Source organism: Melospiza melodia, chromosome 5, assembly GCF_035770615.1.
Source record: "Melospiza melodia melodia isolate bMelMel2 chromosome 5, bMelMel2.pri, whole genome shotgun sequence".
NCBI classification, from domain to species: Eukaryota; Metazoa; Chordata; class Aves; order Passeriformes; family Passerellidae; genus Melospiza; species Melospiza melodia.
Window position 1 is genome coordinate 75,939,496 of NC_086198.1, and position 23,963 is coordinate 75,963,458.

Sequence of the window (23,963 nt, forward strand, 5' to 3'; positions counted from 1 at the left end):
AGGGCATAGAAGAGAATAATTCATAAGGCTCAAAGTTCATAAGGTTGGAACAGGCTGTATCTTTTAGCTGTCATGGCCTATAACCTGCTAGATGTGTGCACCCCCACATGAAGCTTGTCTGCTGACATCTTTAGGTGACAGAAACTCTTATCCACTTAGTTCCATCTTAAATGTTCCATTTTGCATGGATCAGGTCCCAGAGAAGTGACTTGGTACTGTCCAATTCTGCCATAACAACATCCTGCAGAAACCAAAAAATACCCCACCTATAGCCCAGAGATTATATTGAGCACATGAATCCATGTGCACAACTACTCAGGCAACAGAATACAAAAATTTCCTTCTTCTCCACCTCAAGATTTGTTACTCAAATCGAAGTCATGCTCAAATACTGGAGTAGAACAAAGGGAAAGAGGGGGATACTGAGGGGTGACACATACTGGGAATGCCAGGCCTTAGCAATAAAATGGAGCAACATGAAATCATCTGTGCCATTACAGTGGGGGTGAGTGCCTTCCTGAGCCAAGAAACATCTCTGTTTCCCACTCCTCCTGAGACACACAGGGTGAAATCTGTAAGGAGAGTGAATATGTTATTTCTCTCTCCTATTCTAACAATGACAGAATCACAGACTAAACAGAAATATCTATTCTTTTCCTCAGCATCCAGAAAGATTTGGAATAAAAGGGATTAAAAATGAGCTCTCTGTTGCCTTTCCAAAGCACACTTTCTTGCAATGCAGGCATCGCTTGCTGCATCCAAAGAATTCTCTGAGTGCTGCCAGGATCTGTAACTTACCCAGCACAACATCACTTCACACACTATTTTATAAAGTCTCTGTAAATAAGCCTTCCAGGTTAGAACAGCACACCTAGCTCCACCAATCTTCTATACTAATTTTCTCATATGATTTCAGTATAGAGGATAATGCTAGGAAGTCTGCTGGGATCTGAAGATTTTCAGGCTGAATACAAAGAGCCAACTTTGAACCATTCTGTCACTTATCTCAGGGAAAGCCTATCACTCAGCTCACCATCTGCTTGCATCTAGCTTTGTTCAAAGTACTTCTTAAAAAAACTGAATCAACTTCTCCTTTTGCCAATGTATGAATTATAATCAGATCCCCAGGTGTTCAGTCACATCACTCCAGGATTTACATGAGATATATGTATTTTCACATATATTACAGCATCAACATAGTTCATGCCACGAACTCCAGTGGACTCTCGATGGGGAGGGAGATCGTGCCTCAAAATATGGTATATACAATTCTAACATTTTAAATAAAAAAATAAAGCCACATTACTCATCAACTATTGCTAGTTTTTCCTTCTAATAAAAAAACTCAAATGCACTTCTCACCTAAAAAGTAGCATAACATTACAGGCTTTTTATCCCCAATTCATAATGTTATTGCAATTAATGTAATGATTTAGAATTCTTTGAGAAGAGTGCCCCTTCAGAATGCCACTTAAAGGAGGACTATTACACAATTTCACTTTACAATTCTCTACCACCAAATTGCATTTATAACAGTTAACACAAAAGCATTCTATATGTAAGAGTTCTGAAGAAAAACATACTGTACAACTACTGTAGAATAACTTTACTGAATACATTCCATATAATTTTGTCAAATATTTGAATCTATAAAAACAATATATGAAGAATAAATGATGTGACATTTGGAATTCCTTTAAGAAATAAATGTTCAACTTTTTACCCCAAACAAAACCAATCTTATCACTTATAAACACAGCACCGTAAGTGCCAAATCCATCCCTAAAATTATTTTTATAAAGATATATACAAAATATATACAGCCTTACCTAAAGATACAATATTGATATAATGGTACAGAAAGTATATACAAAATATATTGCACATAATTAAATAATAGGCACATATTTTACACATACTGGGATTTTAGCTTTATACATACTGTGCATAGTTCATAAATACAAATGAAAATCTCAGTGTTAGTTGGTACAACAATATTACTTTTCTCTTAGAATAAAACCCAATGTTTGCATTTACAAAGGAATTTTAACTCAAATACTTTAAAGTAAAAAAGCTTAAAGGATAAGCAAAAAGCATTCTGAAGCTGATCCCATTCTTCTCTAATTTCTTGCCAATAACAATAGCCTATTCTAATTTCTCACTACAACAATGCCTTGCTTTAGCTAAATATAATTCACATCACTTACCCGCTCCTCATAAGAAACAGCAGTTATTTTTCCTAGCAGCACTCTTCCTAAATTCATCTTCACTTAATATGGAAAAAGCATTTCCTTAACACGTCGGCTTCTCAAAGATTAAACTCAAAAATTCAGCGCTGTTCCATGCCTGTACATGCCAGTAAAGTTTAAAGGCATTTCGTATGAAGTTCTATTTTACTCCCTTTATGTTACCAATAGCAACAGGCCAATGCAGGAAGCTGTGGTTCGTCAGGGATTCAGATTAGATCTCAATTATCTCTCACCAGAAAAGCTCGATCATTTTATATAAATCATGCTGATTGTATTTGAGATCTTTTCCTATAACAAATCAGGAAAATAAAATGATGCTGAACCCTATGGTAGTCCTGTATTCAATAAAACAGATTTCCAAGACAGTCTCCAAAAAAACACTAGTTAAATCACCCTAACATTAGTTAGAGAAACATTTACATAGTAAATCACTATTTTTAGAGGTTTACATAATGCAAGCCAGAACAACATAGGACCTCAAATAGTCCATTCTGCTTAACTTTTCAGTGCTTAACACTGCACATAAAAATCTGCTGTACAAGGAGACTTGGCACATTTCATTAAACCTAGGAGTAGCCTCTTGTCACTAAAGACAAAATTCTTCTTGCAGAAACCAACTTCTATTCTGCCCTTCCTCCCTCAGGACCTGAACCTGTGCTCAGCTGATGTCAAGAGAGTTCTGTGCACAGAGCCTGAGGAACAGAGAGCAAAAGAGGCTCCTTGTAATGAAAGAGGGAAGTGCAATTCACTTGCCTGTGACAGCGGTGTCTTCAAGAGACTCTATATGGAAAGTACAGCATTTCAGGAAGTTTGCTGCTGTCCACAACACTGACAGTACCTAAATCATTCACTGCTGTTATTTTTAAAGCAATCAGAACACAATTTTCTGCTAAAAATAAACCCCAGAATGGCAATCCGGGAGAGATTATTGGGCATTTTTACGCCAGTGGGATGTCCTTAAGCCCGAGGTGGACGTGCATTTAGGAAAGAGGAACTTTCTCCCTTGTTCAGTGCAGCATGTGGAACCCCCCACAGCCGTGCAGCTCCCAGGTTGAGCCCCTAATACAGAAACCACCCTGTGAAAAAGGCAAATGCTACTTGGAACTTACAAAGAGAGAAAATGAGAAAGAGAAGAGCCTTTACTCAATATTTCATGGTGAGACTGACTTGCTACATCCAATAGGTAAAAGCCTGCACATCTTTTCATTTTGCACTTAGGATGAAGAGACTTGGTTAACAGAAAAACTTAATCTTCTCCATTTAATTTAGAGTGATCAGGGAAGAAATTTAATTTCCTTGCAGATGAAGCCTATTCTAACTAGAATTTTACAGACATAAGCCAATTGCTGTGACGGAAAGTTAATTTTTTTGATTGATTACTTGTTTGAATAGGCACACCACTGCAGTTTGGAATGCTCCTCCAAGCATTTAATACCATGACAAATGCAATGGAAACAAATGGGTGGGTAGACAGGAAGAAATGTCTTTTAAAAACTACAAATTACACCCTCCATTATTCTAGGATTTCAGAAGCAAGTGCCCTATGGTTCTTGCACAGAACAGTTTTACTGTGTGTGGAAAAGTATTAAAAATGTGCAACTTCATAAAGAAAAAATGCCAGAGCTGCTTAAATACTGCATTTTTTTGACACTAAACCAAGTGGGATGCAGAATATATTTTCATTGTCAATACTTTAATCAAATAGCAACAACATTACAAATAATCAGGTGCACAATAATCACAATCAGAAGTGCTTGAAGAACTTTCCTGTGAACATCCCTTTGGGGTAACACAAAATAGGACTTTTATCAATAGCACTTACACTTAGTACCCAAGCTAAATCCTCTAGGAATCATCTGGAAAGACCAAAAGTACTTGTACAATTTTAACAGGAGAAAATGTTACCCACAAGAAGGAATAAGAGGAAACTGACCCCTCATGCAACAGTGGGATGCAGCTGCAAGACCAGCAGCTCACTGGAGCCACTGCAGCGAACATTGCTGGGAACGCTGTGGGTGGGCAATGTTTTACACATTCTAGGCACTGTAAACCTCATAATCCCTTCCTTTAAACAGACATGACAAATTGTTGATTTTGTTTCACTGAACTAAGCATTACATTACACATCCCCATTTTTTCCATACAGCAGCTCTACCAACACTGAAAAATAAGCTCTAGCAATTAGGCAGCAGCACATAATGATCATGGCTATGAAGTGTCATGTGGCACTGAAAGCCCTTTAAAAAATTCATATCCCTCTACATTTTCACAGCTTATTTCAGCAGCTACAGATATAAAATCTTCTGATTTTGAGTAGCATATTTGTAAATTGGGCAGGCAACTCAGAGGTCAAAGGTCAAAAGCAGAAGGAGTGCTAATTTGCAAAGCTATTAATGGGAAGTGTTAAAATATGGTACAACAGCTTTAAAAGCCTTATTCAGCTCCACCAAAGACGACATTTGTAAACCCACATCCATCTGCTTAGGAGCTAAACTGTGGGAAGGGGGAGCGACCCCAGATAAGGTTGATCTGTTTTTCTCTCCTACCCTCCCTCCACTTCCTGCTCATATTTGCTTTTGTACATTTGTTTTCAGAGCAGAAAAAGCTGAAGAGAAAGACCGAATGACAGGGAGCCTGGATAAGTTTTAACTTGTCAGAAGATTAATGGGATTTATTATATCCCTGACTCCTAAAAGAAGAAAATAGGCACAAAAACCACCAGGCAACCAGAAAGAGGCAATCCCCTGGACCAGCTTCTCATCACACAGAGTACTAAGTTAAATGAGACATTGGCAGAATGAACCACCAAAGATCTTAAATCTCACCAAGTATTGATTTTTTTTAATGTCATATTAAAGTAACAACTACTTGCATGACAGCCACATTTTAAGAACATGATTTAGCTCACTGATCCCAGTTACTGAAATAAAAAGCAGAAGCATCAAAAAGCCTACACTAAAATTAAGAAAACTCTGCCATAAAATAAAATGTTTTTTCCCCTAATTCTCCAAATTTTCTGTAACATGTCTAAATATATTTTTGTCAACAATTTGCCAGCTACTCAACAATAAACAGATCCCATATGTGCTACTGATGAGAAGAGGAAAGATTCTCTCATTTACAGCACTGTGGATTCCCTCTATGAATTTTGAAATAAGAGCCCTTCCTATTCCAATGCAATATTAACAAAAATATTTTGAAGCAGAACTAGCTGGAACTTGCTGGTGTATAAATAAGTGAAGTACAAGCTGCCTTGTCAGACACTGAGACTTCCCCCACAGCAAATCCTGCAAAGCAAAGGGAATGATGCAAACCACTGCTCCAGTGCCCTCTGCTGTCTGCCACACTGCTCACACTCCCGTGCACGTTCTCAAGTACTAAGTTCAAGGTTTGCCATCCAGAAATCCACTCTAAAAAAAAAATCTGGTTCTATGATCCATATTTCAAAGTTTGAAAAATAATTCTCCAGGACTGGTAAATGAAAATTTTAAAAATATACTTTTGCAAAAATGTTTGTGAACAATTCCTGGGTTTATTTTCCCCTTCTGTTAATCAACATTTTAAGACAACTGAATTCTCTCCAATAATAAAAACATGCAGAAACAGCGTTACTTGCACATCCAAATGGAAGGTAACTTGCAGTCCAACAGTAAACTAAATTTAAACTGCATATTAAAGAGGATATGATTAAGTGACAGATCACTGAAACACATTTAGTCACTTCTGAATTTCCTACTACTGACGTAGCCCAAAAAAAAATAATAGATTTTGAGGAAATCAATGTAAAAGTTAGAATGAAAATTACTATATTATAAGTAAATAATGCATATAATATTTTGCCCATGCTTTGCAATTATTTATTTCCCTCCTGATTTTAAAATATGAAAATTTTGCTGCCATACTTTTAGCATTTAAGACAATTTTATACTGAGATATATAGACAGAAAAAATAAGACTATAATGTCAAAATTTGATAACACAGTTAGTATGTTTACTTGCAAAATAAATGTTTTCTGAGCAACAACAAGCCAAAACTGATCTAAGTCTCTACACCTCAGAAATTTTGTATTCTATAAATACCTTTCATTTATTTTCAGTTATTCTAATAACTCACACCATCTGGATTCTGTTTTATTGGATAAAATTCCAGATGGAAGAAGAAAAATCCCTTTAGCTGCAGAACTTATAAAAAACCAGTGTAACAATTACAAGGTAACATATCTGTAAAGACATTTTTGCTTTACGGAAACACGTGCAAGAATAATAAAAATTAACTGAAAGATTTATAAAAAAACTTACAGAAATATCAGTTTATCTACTACACTCACTTTAAAAACAATACAATGCAAAAGAATTTTAAACATGGCTAGAAAAATGGTGTATTCTTAATTTTATAACAGCTTATATAGAAAGTCAACTTAAATACTTATACTTACGAACTTTGTCTCTTTAAAACCTCATTGAATCCTGAGAAGCATAATTTACCATATTTCACTGCAAGATTTCTTAGCTCGGAAGACTACTCATTAAACCATATTCCTGTTTTCTGCTCGCTTTAGACAAACAAAACTTTATACTTACAGACACTTGACTATCAGTAAAAGTTTTCTCCATGTATAAATGGTTTAATAGCTCATTGTTAAGAAACAGCCCCTTCAACTTTATTATTACGCTCTTTCTGAACACATATTTACTTCTTCCAGAGTCCAGTAAAAAAATGAGGCTTCTCTGCCTGCTGCCCTATCAACACCTCTCCCATTCTCCTCCCTCCCCAGCACATTCCCCGCCCTCAGTACTGGTTCTGTATCTTCTCATCAAAAGGAACAGGCAGCTTTCAAAATGGTGTTTAGGCAGGTCCTGCGTAACAATAAAGCTTCTGTAAAGACAACAGCCCTGCTGAGGAATCTGCTAATGTAAAATGCATTCAATGAGGGCCAACAGGACTCTGTCCTAAAGGTTTGTCCAAACTTGTTTCAGCATTGAGTCAACATCGCTTTCTCATCCAAAGTATTCCCTTTTTTAATACATTCCCCTTTGATGAGCATATTACCTGAATGAACAGAGTCACCAATCTCTACTAAAAATAATTAAAATGTAATCTAAAAATACTTTTAAAAATACACTGTTAAAACATGTAAGACTCACAGCAAACTTCTTGCAGTTTCTGGCATGTAGGTACGTGTCTTGGAGTGATTACAATCACATGTATGCAGATTGTGCAATCTATCTCATCCTACCACAACTCTCCGTGTTCTTGTGAATAAGCAGAGCATTGGCATTTACGAGGATCATGTTCCAAGTGTAACATTACTCTCATAATTTTCAATACCACACCTACTCTCCAGACAGACCTGCAATATCTGTGCATTTTCTGAAAAAAAAATCATGCACTTTCTGCCCAAAAATAATCCTTAAACATTATCCTTCAGCAGTTCCTTTGTCCAGAGGGAAGTTGCGGATGGGTTTTTTGCTGTATATTTTAAGTTTTAGAAGTACTAGTGAAATGTTTTAATGATTTAATAGTGAATAAGAAATACTAGTAAGTAAATAAAAAGCTTCTAGTAAAAGTTCTAGCTGACTCCTTTTTGTTTCTGTAGTTTCCCTGTACAGATAAATGCCTGAGGACAGTGAAAATTAGGTGGTACAAACTCCTACCCAAAATCCCAACAGTTTAAGCATGAGAGAACCAGAAACAATTTGCAGATGCTATCAATATGTGCTGTACCTATTCTGTGATTATGCTCTAGAAAAACCAATCCAGTTCACTCAGTAAAGCCTTAAAAACATCAACCAGGTCTCATCATAGAGCAAAAACCCCTCCTTAGTTATTATTTTGTCATGTCAAAAGACACACCAGGTAACAGGAAGAGCAGCGAGGGAGGGCAGGGACGGCGGCGCCAAACCAGTCAGGCAGTTCCTCATTCCCACTCGTCCCAGGAGCTGCCTGGACAATCTCAGCAGCAGCAGCAGCAGCAGCAGCAGCTCTGGGCAGGGCAGTGGCCAGAGCCATCCCCACAGCACTGCAGCACAAACGGGAATGCTTCCAGTGCCCAGGGCAGGCACCAGCACCAGCACCAGCACCAGCAGGTACTGCAGCCCTGCACAACAACCTCCCAGCAAGGGAAAGGCAGCACAGCTCCTGTGCCAAGAGAACACCACAGTCCTACAGGCAGGGAAAGGCACTGCCCACCTTCACATCTCTGCACACAATCAGGTCAGAACATGGGTTTATCAAAGCCAGGATTATGTTTCCAGTAGTGGCCACACATGGAAGTCTACCAACAAGCAGCACAGGGCAGCATATCAGACACTTCCCTGATGACATTCTCGCAGACTCCAGGTATTTTTAGTTCAAGAGATTTCCTCAGCCTGGTATAGCTTGTCTCCTTAATAACCCCCAGTGGCTCTCTTTTCCAAATACTTGTCCACTTTCCCTCCAGGACATGCAAATTTCTTGCATCCACAGCACTCAGTGGTGAGGCATCCCACAGACCAGCTCACCTCCCACGTGAACAGTCGTGTTCTCCTGTTTGTTTCGCTCCTGGCTCCAGCTATCTTTAATTAATGGTGTCGACTTCTTGTCCCGAAGGAGAGATGAGCAATCAATCCCAACTACTTTTCCTATGCCACCCATGATTTTCCACTCTTCCTTACACTTTTCTAAATCTTTTCTTCTCTTAATATATCAGAACATTTTAAAATAAAGAGACCAGGTATGGAAAAACAAACCACAGTTGTATGCAATGGAATCATCTATTCCTTCTGTAATAATGTGTAATACAGGATTTTGCTTCATTGCTACTGTACTGAGCTGTTGTTTACATGCAACTCTCCCTTATAACTCAAAGACATCACTTCTGAGAAGAAACAGTCTGCTGAGAAACATATATATCATTTGTTATATGAAGCTGGAGCGATTTTGCCTCATTTGTTTTACTTTACATTTATCTGCATACATTTTCATCTGCCATTTTGTTGCCCAGTTATTCAGACTTATAAAAGCAGCCTGGTCTCATCTTCAGAGACTGCTCTCATCCTCATTACCTGGAGTAGCATCACCTCACTGCTCACCTTCTTGGGAGGAGCCTTAAAAGATGCCCTGGAATCAACAAATGTAATATAAGAAACTGCAGTAAGGATCAACCTTAAGCAACAAATAGTTCTGCATTTCAGAATCAGTGCAGTAAACTAGCACTATTCTGCCTTAATGTCACATGCCTCAGACCCAGAAGAGGGAACAGTTTCAGTTCAAAGAGAGTAAGCCACATTTTTGAAGAACGCTAGGTTGGGGAGAAAGACACGCCTGAGAGATTGCCAACCTAACAAGAGCTCCATTTGTGTGAGCATTGACAGTTCTGTCACTACTCAAGGAAACCAGAACCAAAATAACAGAGCCAAAGCCAAATCCCAGTATCTTACACTGCTGAGCTAAGGAATGCAACCCCTCTGTAGCTGCAGGTGGTTACTTGAACTCGCTCATCCTGTCTGATCCTTGTAGTTCCACAAACTGCAGAGGTATTTACAGCCTGTGAATTCACCTGTGTCCCCTTAAACACACATCTTGAGAATGGCAGTACTGGATACTACAAGAAAATTAATTTATACAGAATACAAGTCTATCTCTAGTGCCTGAAAGCACATATTGTGTCTCTGGCTCTGTGGCAGAAATGGGCTTGTGCTGGAGAGCCAAGCCTGGAGGCAATAAGGCTGGGACAGCACTTGTGGTATTTTCTGTGACCCATGTGGAAGGGAGGAATGATGAATCTGACTCCATGTTCTTAAAAGGCTAATTTATTATTCTATGATCTATATTATATAAAAGAATACTATACAAAACTATACTAAAGAATAGAGAAAGGATACTTACAGAAGGCTAGAAGATACTAAAGAAAAACTCGTGACTCTCTCCAGAGTCCTGACACAGCCTGACCATGATTGGTCATTAAGCGAAAAACAATTCACATGTTGCATAAACAGTCTCCAACCACATTCCAAAGCAGCAAAACACAGGAGAAGCAAATAAGATAATATTGTTTTCCTTTTTCTCTGAGGCTTCTCAGCTTCCCAGGAGAAAAATCCTGGGCAAAGGGATTTTTCAGCAAATATGACAGTGACAAGCACTTGAGTGGCAGGGTCAGACAATCTACTGATTGCCTCCTCAAGAAGAAATTTCTCTGTACTGTCCCAACTGCCTTTGCACAGATGGGGACCTCATTCCCTAAGGAATCCATCCTAGGCAACACTGTTGGTTTCTTCTCAAGCACCACAGCATGGGGTGAGCACTGCTGTGATGAGCACTGCCCTTATGCACCTCACAAAAAACACAGAGATGAGATCCAGCTCTCAGCACATTCTCTGGCTATTCTGCTTCTTACATGCAAATTGAAATGGCAAATTTCTCCAGAATCTGAAGTAAAGAAAATAACACAAAAGCAGGAGAAAACAGTAAACAGTAACATTATTGAAGGATGATCATTTCACGAATTGAAGTAACAGAAAATTAATCCCATTATTCTCAGTGTCTGGGGAAAAAAAACCCCACAGTTTAACATTCTGGACTATATAGAGAAATAAGTACCTCAAATTCACAATTAAGAGGTTGCACACAACTGTGTTGATCTGTTGACCAACCCATCTTTGTCAGATACTACAAAACAGTGTCAGGAGCACAACTTTCCATGAAAAAGTCTATAAATGTAAACTTAAGAGCAGATAGTGAAAATCTTTTTAAAATTATGGTATAGTATAAAATACCACAAAAACTTAACAGTAATGCTAGACCACAATCTGTGAAGAAAAATGTATACTACTAGCATGATGTTTCCTTCCTTAAAGAGATTTAAATAAACTACCTGATAAGATCCCACATACCAAAGTAAAAGCCTGAGTATGGTCCTCTGGGGAGTCTGAAATTCTAAACAGAGCAGTCTAGAGAAGCAAATGTGAAACCAAATGGTGCTGGACAGCATGGCAGCCCAGACAGTGCAATCCCCATGTCCTGGCAGTGTTTCACTGAGCTGTGTGGCCACTGTGCAGCCCAGCAGGTGAACAGCTCCAGCCAGGACTGCTCAGCACAGGGCCTGAACAAAGCAGAGGAATGCCTGGCACAAACCACTGGACGTTTTCAAAGTCTCACTGATCAGCTCCATGAGCACATCAGTAATTCAAGGTAAAACCATCAATGTGTAATGCCATGACTGAGTTGCACTGTTTACAGCCAGACATCATGGCCAGCAGGAGGGTTTGGGCCAGTATAGCGAGGGAGTCTGAAATCACAAAGCACACCTCTCACTGCTCCAGGAGCAGTGCAAAGGGAGAAGAGAAACAAGAACCTCATCTGTGGGCACAGATCCATGAAGCTTCCAACACAGCAGCCTCAGGGGCTGCTCAGTGTTAGCACTCAGACTGCAGAGTGCCCGCACATGAGACTGGATTAAACCTTTAGGAACTCATTATCAGCATGCTGAAAATACAATACTGCCTTTTACATACAAGAATGGAGATTTTCTCATGTGTGCACTGCTATTTCACAATTGGCCTTTCCTCCCCCTTCCATGAAAGCTGACAGCAAAACCGCCAATTGATTGGTTGTATCTTAGGTAAAAATTTGGACAAAATATTGCCAAAGATGCCGTTCTTAAAGGGGGTACACAGTATAACATATTTTTAACCAAGAGGTAAAATTAAACTATACATTCTTTTCAAATTTTGAATTCACTGTGAAAAGCTGGGAATGAAGAGGTCTCTTGATTTAAAACATATACTTGCCATAGTGGTGGCATTGTGGCCATGGTGATGATTTAAGAACATCAATAAATCAACCTCTGCAGGAAGAGTTAATACTTTCTATTAGATCATATGAGAGGGTGGGAAAAGTTTGGGGCATGTTTAGATCTTCTTGTCTGATTTTCATAGTATACCTAGTAGGTCTAATATAAGCTATTATCTCCCTGTGTAAGCTTTGTCTGATTATTTAAATCAGTCAAACAAAAACAGGTACCCACTTAAAAACTCCTTATTAAGTCAAATGAGCATTTAGGGGGAGTTTTGCCACCCACAGATGCCAAAGCTAATATCCAGCAGAGACATGTCATCCATTAGTATAAAATCTCATACCAAAGAGATGTGCTGTATGCTTTCAAATAGCAGATGAAATGCAAAAAGTAGTTGATTCAGTAGAATTAACAAAACAGAAAAAAAAAAATCAAGCATTATTATCTATAATAACACCTAATAATACTACATTATTAATGGTTATAATTAAGATGGAACATTCTAACAAAAGCCTTCACACTGATTTTTAAAAGGAATACATGATACATTCCAACTTTGAAAACATTACTAAACTCTAGAAATTTGATACAACAAATGTGGTTTATAATATAAAACATAGCTTTAAGCTTTCCTAAACAGGATGAGAACAAGAAGAAAAGCTGCAGCCATCTTTTCTTATCCTGATACTTAGTTCAAAGAATTAAATAATCTTTAATTTTAAAAATATCTCTGCATTAAATGATCAATTAACAATACTTACAGAATTTGACACTTGTTTCCCTAAGAGATTATGTCTCTCATTATACTACTCTGCCCTATTTTTAACCACAGAGAAATGCAAAAAGTACAAGTACCAAAATTATTTTCAGGAAAAAACAGCTTTGAATGTTCTTCTTGGTGAGGAAGAACCTAAATTTTTTGACTTCAAGAAAATACTGCAAGGTTCCCCCATTTTTACAGACTTCAACAAAAATTAAAAGATGAGTAGAATGGCTACAGCTGAAAGTGTTACCAAAACTGGTGATGAATAGAAGAATTACAATTACTGTGCTTAAGGTAAATTTTTACATAGGTAGTGTTCTACTGTCTGCAGTCTCACAGAGACACCTTTAACTTGTTTATAAATTTATAAACATCTTTTCCAGAACAGAATTGTGCAAGAGGATGAGAGTAGTGGCATTTATCTACAGGAAAGAAAAGTGGGAAGAAAGACAGGATCACACCCTCTCATTAAGCCAAATATTAAATAATCATAAGGTACTTTTAGCTTAAGTTACTCCTTGAAAATATGAATCAGCAAATATGCTAAAAAGTAAAATTGGTACAAATCACAGAATGTTAACATGGTTTTTAATAGACACTTCTTCATAACAACAAATTGTTCACATAGAAAAACTGATTGCTAGATAAAAGATAAATCTGTTCTTAACAAAACCAGGTTTCTTGTAATTTAATAAAGAAAATTTTCTAAATACATTTCTTGTGAAAACAGCATAACTAGGGCACATACTAGACATGCTCATTTTCTGAATTCAGTTCCAATTTAAAGACTAATTAATCATAATCAGACCTGCTGTGAACAAGCACAATTTCCACAGTTCAGAAATAAAATTGTGCATTTTCTGTTTTGTGAGACTTTCTCCCTACCACAATTATAGCACAAATGCACCATTAATTTTCCCCTCTCGTCCCATCTTGATCCCTGCATTTTTAAAAAAATCTTGTATACAGTTTCTATCAGTAAAAACAGCACCAAGATGTTAATCCTACAAATTTGTCTGGCTTTTTCTATGTATAATACAGCTTCTGCAGTTAAGAGGAAAATATTTAAGGAGGGGCAACAATACCATTAATTCTAATCTTACAAGAATTCTGTCTGTGCACATATAGCCAGAAGTAATCTAACAAGTTAAAAGAAAAAGTGACATTTTCTCGTGAAATCATGTTTTTATTTATTAAAATATCTATGAATACACTGTATTCTTTGACAGACACTTTAAAAAATAAATAAATAACAAATTTCAAAGAAATCACGCCACCTTATGGCAGCAGTCAGCAACACTGACAGCTGCTGTTTCACACACTGCTCATACTTCAACAAAAAATCCAAACACAGCCTTTTTAGACCTGTAAGCAATGAACAGTGTTAAATGCCCATAAAAGAAACTCCATGGAACCTACTTACACTGCTCAGTTTAGAAGATTAATTTGGATGCCAGCAGGAATCAAACCCATAAAGCTCAGAGAAGCATACTAACTTCCAAATTTCATGTTTGGATTATTACCTAATCCAGTCTGCCAAGACAACTGAAAAGAACACAAAAGCAAGCAAGCAACCTATACAATACACTCATGGTCATTATTCCAAAGGTGGAGTCTCTAAGAATTTCCTGCTATTGTTATTTCCTCTTCCACCACCCCTAAATAGACGGCCTGAAATAAACTAAACATGTACTAACAACATTATGTTCTACCTCACATAATGTAAGAGTACTTGGGACAAGTGCTGAAGCAGCAGTGTTGAAGTTTGAACCAAAATTAAAACACCCCAACATTATTTTATTTTGACATACAAAGCTTTTTAAACTCTTCTCTGGATTGCTGTTTCCCCTGGTGGCTGGGATATCTGAGATACCATTCTCTTACAGCATGCAGAGCAAAAGAAAGATTTCAAAGCGCAAAGAAGTAGCTGGACAGAGAACAGTGCACACCCACACAGCTACATGTAGTAAGGGCATTCCTCCAAATACAGATTTGAATTCAGACCATTCCTTTGTCCAGTTCATCGTGTGACCTAGAATGAAATTTTCCCTTTCCAAAGTAACTCAGTAATGATGAGAACATTGGGACACAGATTGACCCAATCCCTCCTGTTGGTGCTACTCCGTTTACAGTCACTAATGAATACCAGCTAGAATATGAGGGGGAAAAAGTGACTTTTTAGGCTAGTAACTATCATATCTTTCTGAAATTAATGGGAAGTCCCAACTGCCTGTTTTAATGAATATTTACACAATGTGTAACAGCTCCAACAACAGAAATTAAATTTTATTTTTGATGTTTAAAACACTCAAAACATGAGATGTGCAAAAAACTTGCATGAAATTTTGATCTGTAAGACTGTGGGAAGAGGAAAGAACCATGTTTTTCCTGTTGCATGTGAATTGCTAGCACTAGATTCTTTGGTATTCTGAGAGAATTCACTCTTACTGCAATCAGAAATTCTGTCTAAACTGGATATATGTAACAGCAAACTTTTTCAAATTAGAAGTATCACCATTTTCTGATTAAGAAAGATGTAGCTGGATGGTCCCCAAACACTTTTATCCAGAAGTTCTTGTTGTGTTTAAGTTATGCAGTTACTGTATTAAAGTTATGAGTGCAAAGAAATCACGTATTTTCTATAACTAGAAAAAAAGCAAGACACTTAAAAGGTTCTAAAAGGTTCAGTGAATATAGACCACCATGAAAAACAGAAAAATAGAAAAACATCTGAGAAATAGGTAATTACAGTTCCTACCTGCATTCCCTAAGCATGCCAGAAGCTCCTCCATACATTCTGCTCCCTAAACATCCCCTGCACTGAGCTCCCTTCTCCTTCAGTTCAGAGTGAAATGCTGTTCTTCCTACATTTTCCCACAGCAGAAAACTCAGAGTGTCTCCTTCTTCCCTCCTCCCATCTCAAATGCTGTTTAAACACCTCCTTCCCATTTGGAGGGCTCAGTGTGCCACACTCCCTCCCTTGCTGAGGTGGTGCAGAATGCAATGCATGGCTCCTGTGCCAAGAGCTCTGCACAGATTTTTGTTTCTCCCCAGTCACCAGCCTTCCCCCAAGTAAGCATGGTAAAGGGCAAGGGAAGAATCTCTGCATTCACCTTCACATCACTGTGGCTCAGGTTTTCCTGAGGAGGCACACTAGGAGTGAAGATATAATGAAGCCATATTCCTACAGGAGAACAGGAGGATGGCTTTTCATTCCTTGTTTCCTCCAAAGCTAGTATGGTTTTGAGAGCCAGACATCAGCTGATGCTAAACCAGATGTAAAAGAGCATAATATTACTCTTAAAAGGACCCAAAATCACCAAGTTGATTAGGAATTCCCTTTTGTCAACTGCTGTCAAAATTCACCAGCTGAACAAAAACCAGAATATGATGAACATTTGATTTTTCTATATATCATGATACATTCATTTCTGGGACATTATGAACATTTTGATCAACAAAAGTGTGTTGTTTGGATTTACACAGGATCAACTATGACATGAAAAATAAAGTCAGAATTTCCCACAGAAAGAATGGCCATGATGTAGCCTATTAAAGAAATATTGAAAAAGGTTGATACCTGAAATCTGTATTCCCCTCACAAAAATGTCATATGATAGCAAATAACTTTATTAAACTAATACATTATTAACTTTCTTTCAGCAATTATCAGCATTATCTATACTATAAGTTCTCTAAGACTCACTTCTAATTTTAAGTGAAAGTTAATTACCTCGAGGTCATCCAGAGAGCGAGTAATGCTAAATCGCTTCGATCTTCCAAATGATCTTCGAGCAGAGGAACGTGGAGGAGGAGCCTGATTTAATCCCATTGAATGTCCAAATTTTGCACCCTAAAAAAAACAGAATATATAGATTAATTTATTTCTTTAATATGTATTTTCCTTTCAGAAAATATATATTAATTTATTTCTTTTTAGTACATTGCTGATCATAGTGAGATCTGAATTGTAAGGAAATGTGACAGGATCACAATTTCAAAACAAGCTGGTCATTCACTATGCCCCTGTAAAATCAAATACTAAAATTCATTATATTTGACTTTTCCAGTCTCAAGTCAAATATCTTAAACATTCCACATTAATTTACTGTATTAACATGAGTCATCAGTTAGGTTGCTAAAATGCACACGAGACATGTCAATAATAAATGCAAGATGATCCTGGCTCTTTCCTGTCTTAACTGAAAAACATTTAATTACAAAATATTTGTGTTTTCTATAGGAAATTACCATCCTAGAACTCATCTCACCCAGCTTCTCTTGAAATGTTTCCCCACATTTTTAAAAATCTTATTTTCACTACTCTTTTTTTAAAAGCCTTGCTACTGCAAAGTCCAACTTTTGAAATCACAACAGTACAAAATTGCAGGAACTTCTGTTCTGAGGAAAGCAACTCCCTCACTTGGATGTTCCATTACTAGAACTGGTGCTGCAGTAATTAAATCTGCTTTCTCTCATGTCTATAATCATACTCTTTCTCCCTAAAAAGTTACCAGATGTCTGTTAAGCTACTCAGCATATACATATCAAGTTTATTCCAAATGGCAAAGTGTAAGCTTGAACCTAAAATTAGGCACAGTTGGTGAGTGGTGCTAAGCAGATGTACATAAACTCACTACATTACAAAACCTTGTGATTATGTGCCCAAAATTTTGGATTCCTTTCACTGTTACATTCAATGTGGGGAAAATTCCTCCCTGTCTACTGATGCTTTTTTGCTTTAGAAAATAAAAGACTTTAAATCAGAGCAAATTCCCTTCTGTTTCATGTCAGCATCTTTCTTCATTACAGTAAGCTTAAAAATACATTTACTAGTACTTTTATAATTGCTCTGCATTTGGCAGATTTGTAATATTTAAAAAATTTTCTATTTGTGTTCATTTCTTCCTTTGGGCAAGCTTCTGTGCTCTGAGTTCTGGAATATTTTGGTCCCCCTTTGATCATTCATTGGGAAGTCTATACACATCACATTAATCAAAAGAACAAGCACAAATTTCACATCCTCACAGCCTCATGCCAACAACCACTCATACAAAGCAGAGAAGAGCATCCAGAGCATTGTACAGCCTCAGAGATGACTGCCTGTTTGCTAATTCCCATGGAGACATCACTGTTTTACAGCAACTGGGCTCTGGCCATCACCAGTGCTCCCAACATGTTTATGAGCTCAAAGAATTGTCAAGACAAAACTTTGCTGGATCCAAAGTATGCAGCAGGGTTCATCCCCTCAACAAGCTTGAGAGATCAACTTCATTCAGTATTAAAAGTGATCCCTTTTCTATGAAATCTCTTTCCTTCCCAATTTTCTATTTACTAAGGGTTTGGTTTGGTTGGTTTTTTTTATTGGCTGAGAAGTAAATTGGGCAGGTTCTGCCACAGCAACATGGAAATCTGGCAGCTGGATATTAGCTTCCAAGGTTTTAAGAGAGCATTTACATGTGCAGTATAAACAAGCTTAGGTGGCTTTTGCTAAATGATCAAATAAATGTGAAGAGAAGAAAATTGCTCTCTGTAAATGTTAACAAGCAACACCCAGTGGAATGAGGACAGTTCCTGTCTTTTTGAGCATCTTTCTGAGCAACTTTTAAAATCATCTGCTCATCCAGGCAGGTGCTGCTGAGGTGGTTCACACCTGCCTCATCCCCTACAGCCACACCAGCCCTTCCTGTGTGGATGGAAAGCTTACACCTAATCTGTGCCACACAGTGAACTTCACCCCAACCCCTGACTAAATTCTGCTGTATCCATTACTGCTGCTGCACTGCTGATCAAAACATCAACAAGGCTCCTCCTGCATAAATTTTTCTGTTAGAACAACATGAGTGTACATCTACATCTACTCAATTTCACCGCTAGTCAAGTGTGATCACACTAGTTCTGTGATTTTTTAATTTTTTTTTCATTTTTAATCTGAGAATTAGTGACAAAACCATCAGACTACCAACAACTCAGCAAATTAATGGCATCATTAATTGGTACTTGGAAACTAATGAAACAGTTACATGGTACGGATGCTTAATGGTCTTTGATGTGTTTCTTAAAAAGTAGATGGATGCCCTGAGAGAACTTCAGCTTTCATTGAAAATGAAAGGGTGAAAGGAAAAAAATGGAAAAACTATCAGTAGCAGACATATCTATTCAGAATAACAAATACACTTTCCCTATTCATTCTGTTTCATCCCCAAAAAAGAATATAAATTGTCCAGTATTTATTTAAATATAGACACTGCCATATATGATGCTGGGAGATTAAGAACATGCACTCAAAAATTTTTTGAAACATTAACACTACAAACTGAAGGAACAGGAACCAACTGCCTAAAGATAAATCTAATTAAATTCCACTGAGAAGCAGATTCTAGATAAGATTAATTACCACCAGATGTCCCATTTTGGAAATAAATGCTGCTTACCTATTTGTGGTCAGAAGCATAACAAAGAGAAAGAGACAGAGCAAAAAAAAACCAACTTGTAAATCGTGTGGTATTAGAAAAGAGAGAGTAAATTAGTATCCAATCAAATTTTTTATGAATGGTTTTTTTATATTGTTATGCAAAACTGACTACTGAGCCCTGGGTGGAACAGTAAAGATAACAACAGGTTAAGAAAAAAAGAGACCCTGGGAATAAAACAATGCTTAAGCAATGATTACAAAATAGAAAAATGCACTGAGCTAACTATTTCCCCAACCCATCTGGATAAGAACTGCAATTAAGAAAATATTTTCAACTGACAAAAAACTCTTCCTTGCTCTCAAAAATCAAATTAATCATCTAGAAAATTAAGGAGGGCGTTACTAAAAAACCAAAAAAGACTGCAATTCACAAGTATTTAATTTCCTGGGAAGTCTCCCTTTTCATCTTTTCTTGACTCTATTCCAGACATTCAGACTATGAAGGCTGACCTCCTTCTCCAGATCAATTAAAAAAATGGCTGTGCATGCACACATGCACACAAAGAAGGAAAGAATCACGTATCTTAAGCAAACAGCACCATTTTGGCAAATGTTTTTCATGGGACTGTGAAGAGCTGGAAATAAAAGCATCCATGACTTGAACAGAAAACAGCCATTGTAACTTCTAGAATGTACTAATCAGCACAGCTAAAGAAATCCACTGTATTTGAGCACATAGAGATTGTTAGTGCAATGACTGATATTAATGTCATTTCTGCAGTCTGTTAGACATAAAGAAATCTTTGTACTTCTAAAAGCCTTTATTACACTATTAAGCAGATATTAAAACCCACTAAATTATTCACAACCATTTCAGAACAATACATGTATGACCAAAAACATGGCCAGTTTGGAGCAACCTGGTCCAGTGAAAGGTGTCCCTGGCTGTGGCATGGGGCTTGGAACAAGATGATCTTAAGGTCCCTCCCAACCCAAACCACTCTATGAAAAATATGCTGCTACATTCTCTATTAGCTGCCAAGCTAAAACACTGACATTTGCTGCATGAACATTAGACTGCAGGGTTGTTTGGGTTTTTTTTAACAGAGATTGACTATGAGCCCTAGAACTGTTTATTATGCTACCTTAAATATTCTCTTCCAAAAACAGTGTTGCTAAATCTGTGAAACTCTGAATATATCTAAATAGTCAAGAAAACCTAAGAAATTCTATCAGAGAACAGAATTAGAAACTGAAGTTCACCTGACATTTTACAAAGTGCCTTCACCTTAGAACTTTCAGAAATCCAGAAGCCAACCAAAAAGCACAGAAATTTGTGAAAACAAGTTGATCAGTGAAAAGCCTGTGCTACAGCAATACATCCTCTCCTATTTGCAATGCAGATACTTGCCACTCTGCCACTACTATTCCAGAGATGGTGAAAGTATAAAAGAACGTATCTCTAAAAGCCTTTATCCTGTTATCATTTGGCAGATGGAGAGGAAAAACAACAAGGGATTAAAGGAATTAAGGTACTGATGCTCTAAAAAAATACATTCCTTTTTCTACTCTTATAAAAAAGTAAAAACTAGAATGGATTGAAATACCAGTAAAATGTACAATCATAAGAAAATAAGGACAATTAAATGGTGTCTGAGTCCTTTATTTTTTTCTAATAAATTACTAGATTACCCTTTTTTTAGGAAAACAGGAAATGGCAAGTGCAAATATGACAAGGAGAGCACTGAAAACAGGTCACCAGAGGAGGACTGATATAGCAGCATTTTGTGAAATGTCCAAGTGAGAATGGTTTCTTTCTGAGAACAAGAATGGTGTACAAGAAAAGTACAAATGAAAAGGCAGAAAACATTGTACTTCATTATTAGCAAGGCAGAGGGAGTGAAGAAGGATGTGACTCATGTGTGACTGCAGACAGACGGACAGAAAGAATAAAGAGGTTCCAATATAAGATGATTTGCACAACTCTAATTATTTAAAGATAGAACAAAAAAAGGATAGGCTCTTAAAAGTATTTTTAACAGATAAACAAGTTAGGCAGCAGTTCCATATAAGATTTTTGGCAGCTTAAGGGTTTTGCACGCACCCCGACCTCTCCTGCAAGCTCACAAATTCAGCAGGCTGTGCCCTCATCTCCACTAACAGTAAACTAGAGTTTACAAGATTAAATAATCCTGTTCCCAAGGCAGATCCACAGACAGTCATGCCAGCATAACTCATGATATTCACTGCCAACTCTGGCCTGAGCACCACAGGAACTCTTTCAAGCTGGAACTACCAAAGAAATGCAACATGAAACTATGACAGCCAGTATGTGGCTGTAACCTGGAGCCTGAGTGCACAGAAGAAAGTTGATGAAACTTGATCAATTATTCAGAACACAAAGAAACCAAACCCCTTCAGAAAACATCTTCAATTAGCTTAAAGGAATTACCAGCTATAGCACAAGCTGTGCTGTGCTCCTTCATCTCCCAGCAAATGCATTTATCCAGTATTGTAACTTTGCAACAAATGCAAGAACCTGAAATTTCCATTTTGTGCTAAATAATCTTTGTGCCTCTCTGCAGTTATTGCCAGGGTATCACTAATAGATTTCCTCTCCTCTGGTACCAGTTCTAAAGCTGGAGGTGCAGGAAGGGTTAGCAAGGGAGGAGACAGGCAGCTACTGGAGTACAAGAGACTCAGGAAGGGGGGAATTTTTGTTAGGAGTTCTGGCATCCCTGACAACAAAAAATACAGTGAGCTGGCAGCAGGAATCCAGAAAGGGGAGAAAAGGAGAAAGAAAAACTGTGAGGCTTTAGGCCAGCTTCCAGCAAATTTACAGCTTTTCATGGAAAACACATTATGGTCTGTGATCGTGAGAGGAAACTAAATTTAAGTTTAGGAAACTAAAAGGGACTAAATCTGATGGGACAGAGGGTTTGCCTGCTCAATGGAAGAGCAGCAAGAAGGAAAGGTAAAATATAAGAAGGGAAGCTAATCAAAAATGTGTAAAAAGCCTGATCATCTACATTTATAGAACTATGCTTTCAAAACTGTTTCACAACAAAAAGTTAATCTCACAAGATTGAGCAAAATAGTTATAAAAGTTTAAATTATTAAAAAAACATAAGAAAGTAATTTAATGTGATGAAGAAAGTTCTAGGAGCTCTAAGACAAAAGCATCATTACCACTGTGCACTAATTTTCATAGAAAATGTTTTTCCTCCAGTTCAGGTAGAATAAGTACACTACCCTATGTCCTGGCCATTTAAGAGAATACAAAGGATCATGCACATGCTAGAATGGTCACACAGAACTGCTTGCCTCAATTTAAGGAGCTCAACAGAATTTGGTATGTTCTATGTGTCACAGAACTTAATCATACTAACTATAAAATCACCAAATTTTAATGTGTCCTATTTCCAGCTCTTGAAGCTTTTAAAAACTCCCACGGTTTTTAGGTTTGATTCTGTGACTTTGTGTGGTGAAGTGCACAACAGTTTGGAGCCCAGATACACTGACCATATAATTTGAAACTTCTATGGATATTCAAAATTTACTGAATTTAATCCTGGCTGTTGAGCCCCTCAGCAGAAGGTCAGTCTGGACTGGCAGTTCATCTTTATAAAGAATGCAGGTTTAAGACTTCAGAAAGAAAGTTCCTGATTTAGACCTTTCTGAAAAGGAATGGGAAACAGGGACGCACACAAAATTGCAAAAATTAATGAAAGGATCACAGAAAAAAAAAAAAAAAAAGGCAGCTGATATAAATATTATTCTGCCATCTATAGTAGTCTCCAATGCTGATCTGGACGGTGTGGCTTTGTGCTCCTCTCCTGTCCATTCCCATCCTCAGCATCCACTCCCCTGACTGAGTGTCCCTCTGGAGCAGAGCAGGTCCTGACCCCCCTTTGCCCCTCATCTGCCAGCACCACGTGCCCCCCACCCAAACTGACACTGAAACTCAGAGTTCTGTAAAAGGAGGGTCTGACAACAGGAGAGACTGAAATATGGGAGATGCTGGGTAAGGATTTCTTGTGTTCTGAAAGAGATAAAGGAATCTGGGGGGAGCTGGGAACAGAGCTGGCTGTGACTTCATCCCCTGGGCTCTCCAGGAAGCAACAAGTGGTGAGCACAGGGCTCCAGGTGTGTCTGTGCTCACAGAGAGGGCTCCAGGTGTGTCTGTGCTCACACACAGAGAGCTCCAGGTGTGTCTGTGCTCACACAGAGAGCTCCAGGTGTGTCTGTGCTCACAGAGAGGGCTCCAGGTGTGTCTGTGCTCACACACAGAGAGCTCCAGGTGTGTCTGTGCTCACAGAGAGGGCTCAAGGTGTGTCTGTGCTCACACACAGGGCTCCAGGTGTGTCTGTGCTCACACACAGAGCTCCAGGTGTGTCTGTGCTCACAGAGAGGGCTCCAGGTGTGTCTGTGCTCACAGAGAGGGCTCCAGGTGTGTCTGTGCTCACACAGAGAGCTCCAGGTGTGTCTGTGCTCACAGAGAGGGCTCCAGGTGTGTCTGTGCTCACACACAGGGCTCCAGGTGTGTCTGTGCTCACACACAGGGCTCCAGGTGTGTCTGTGCTCACACACAGAGCTCCAGGTGTGTCTGTGCTCACACACAGGGCTCCAGGTGTGTCTGTGCTCACAGAGAGGGCTCCAGGTGTGTCTGTGCTCACACATAGGGCTCCAGATGTGTCTGTGCTCACACACAGAGAGCTCCAGGTGTGTCTGTGCTCACACACAGGGCTCCAGGTGTGTCTGTG

The 23,963-nt window shown here is 38.2% G+C and overlaps 1 protein-coding gene across 6 annotated transcripts in view; it reads right to left on the minus strand.

Moving 5' to 3' along the window:
• The window catches only part of RGS12 (regulator of G protein signaling 12), an 85,660-nt gene that overhangs the window by 46,776 nt on the left and 14,921 nt on the right, over positions 1-23,963 (minus strand). For 4 of the 6 annotated variants that reach the window (XM_063157458.1, XM_063157457.1, XM_063157459.1 and 1 more), the window contains exon 3: positions 16,519-16,638. In XM_063157458.1, coding sequence (XP_063013528.1) covers positions 16,519-16,638 — 120 coding nt within the window. Of the gene's footprint in view, positions 1-2,207; positions 2,956-6,830; positions 6,968-16,518; positions 16,639-23,963 lie in introns of those variants that run through there. The other 2 variants (XM_063157462.1, XM_063157461.1) reach the window with 2 other exon arrangements.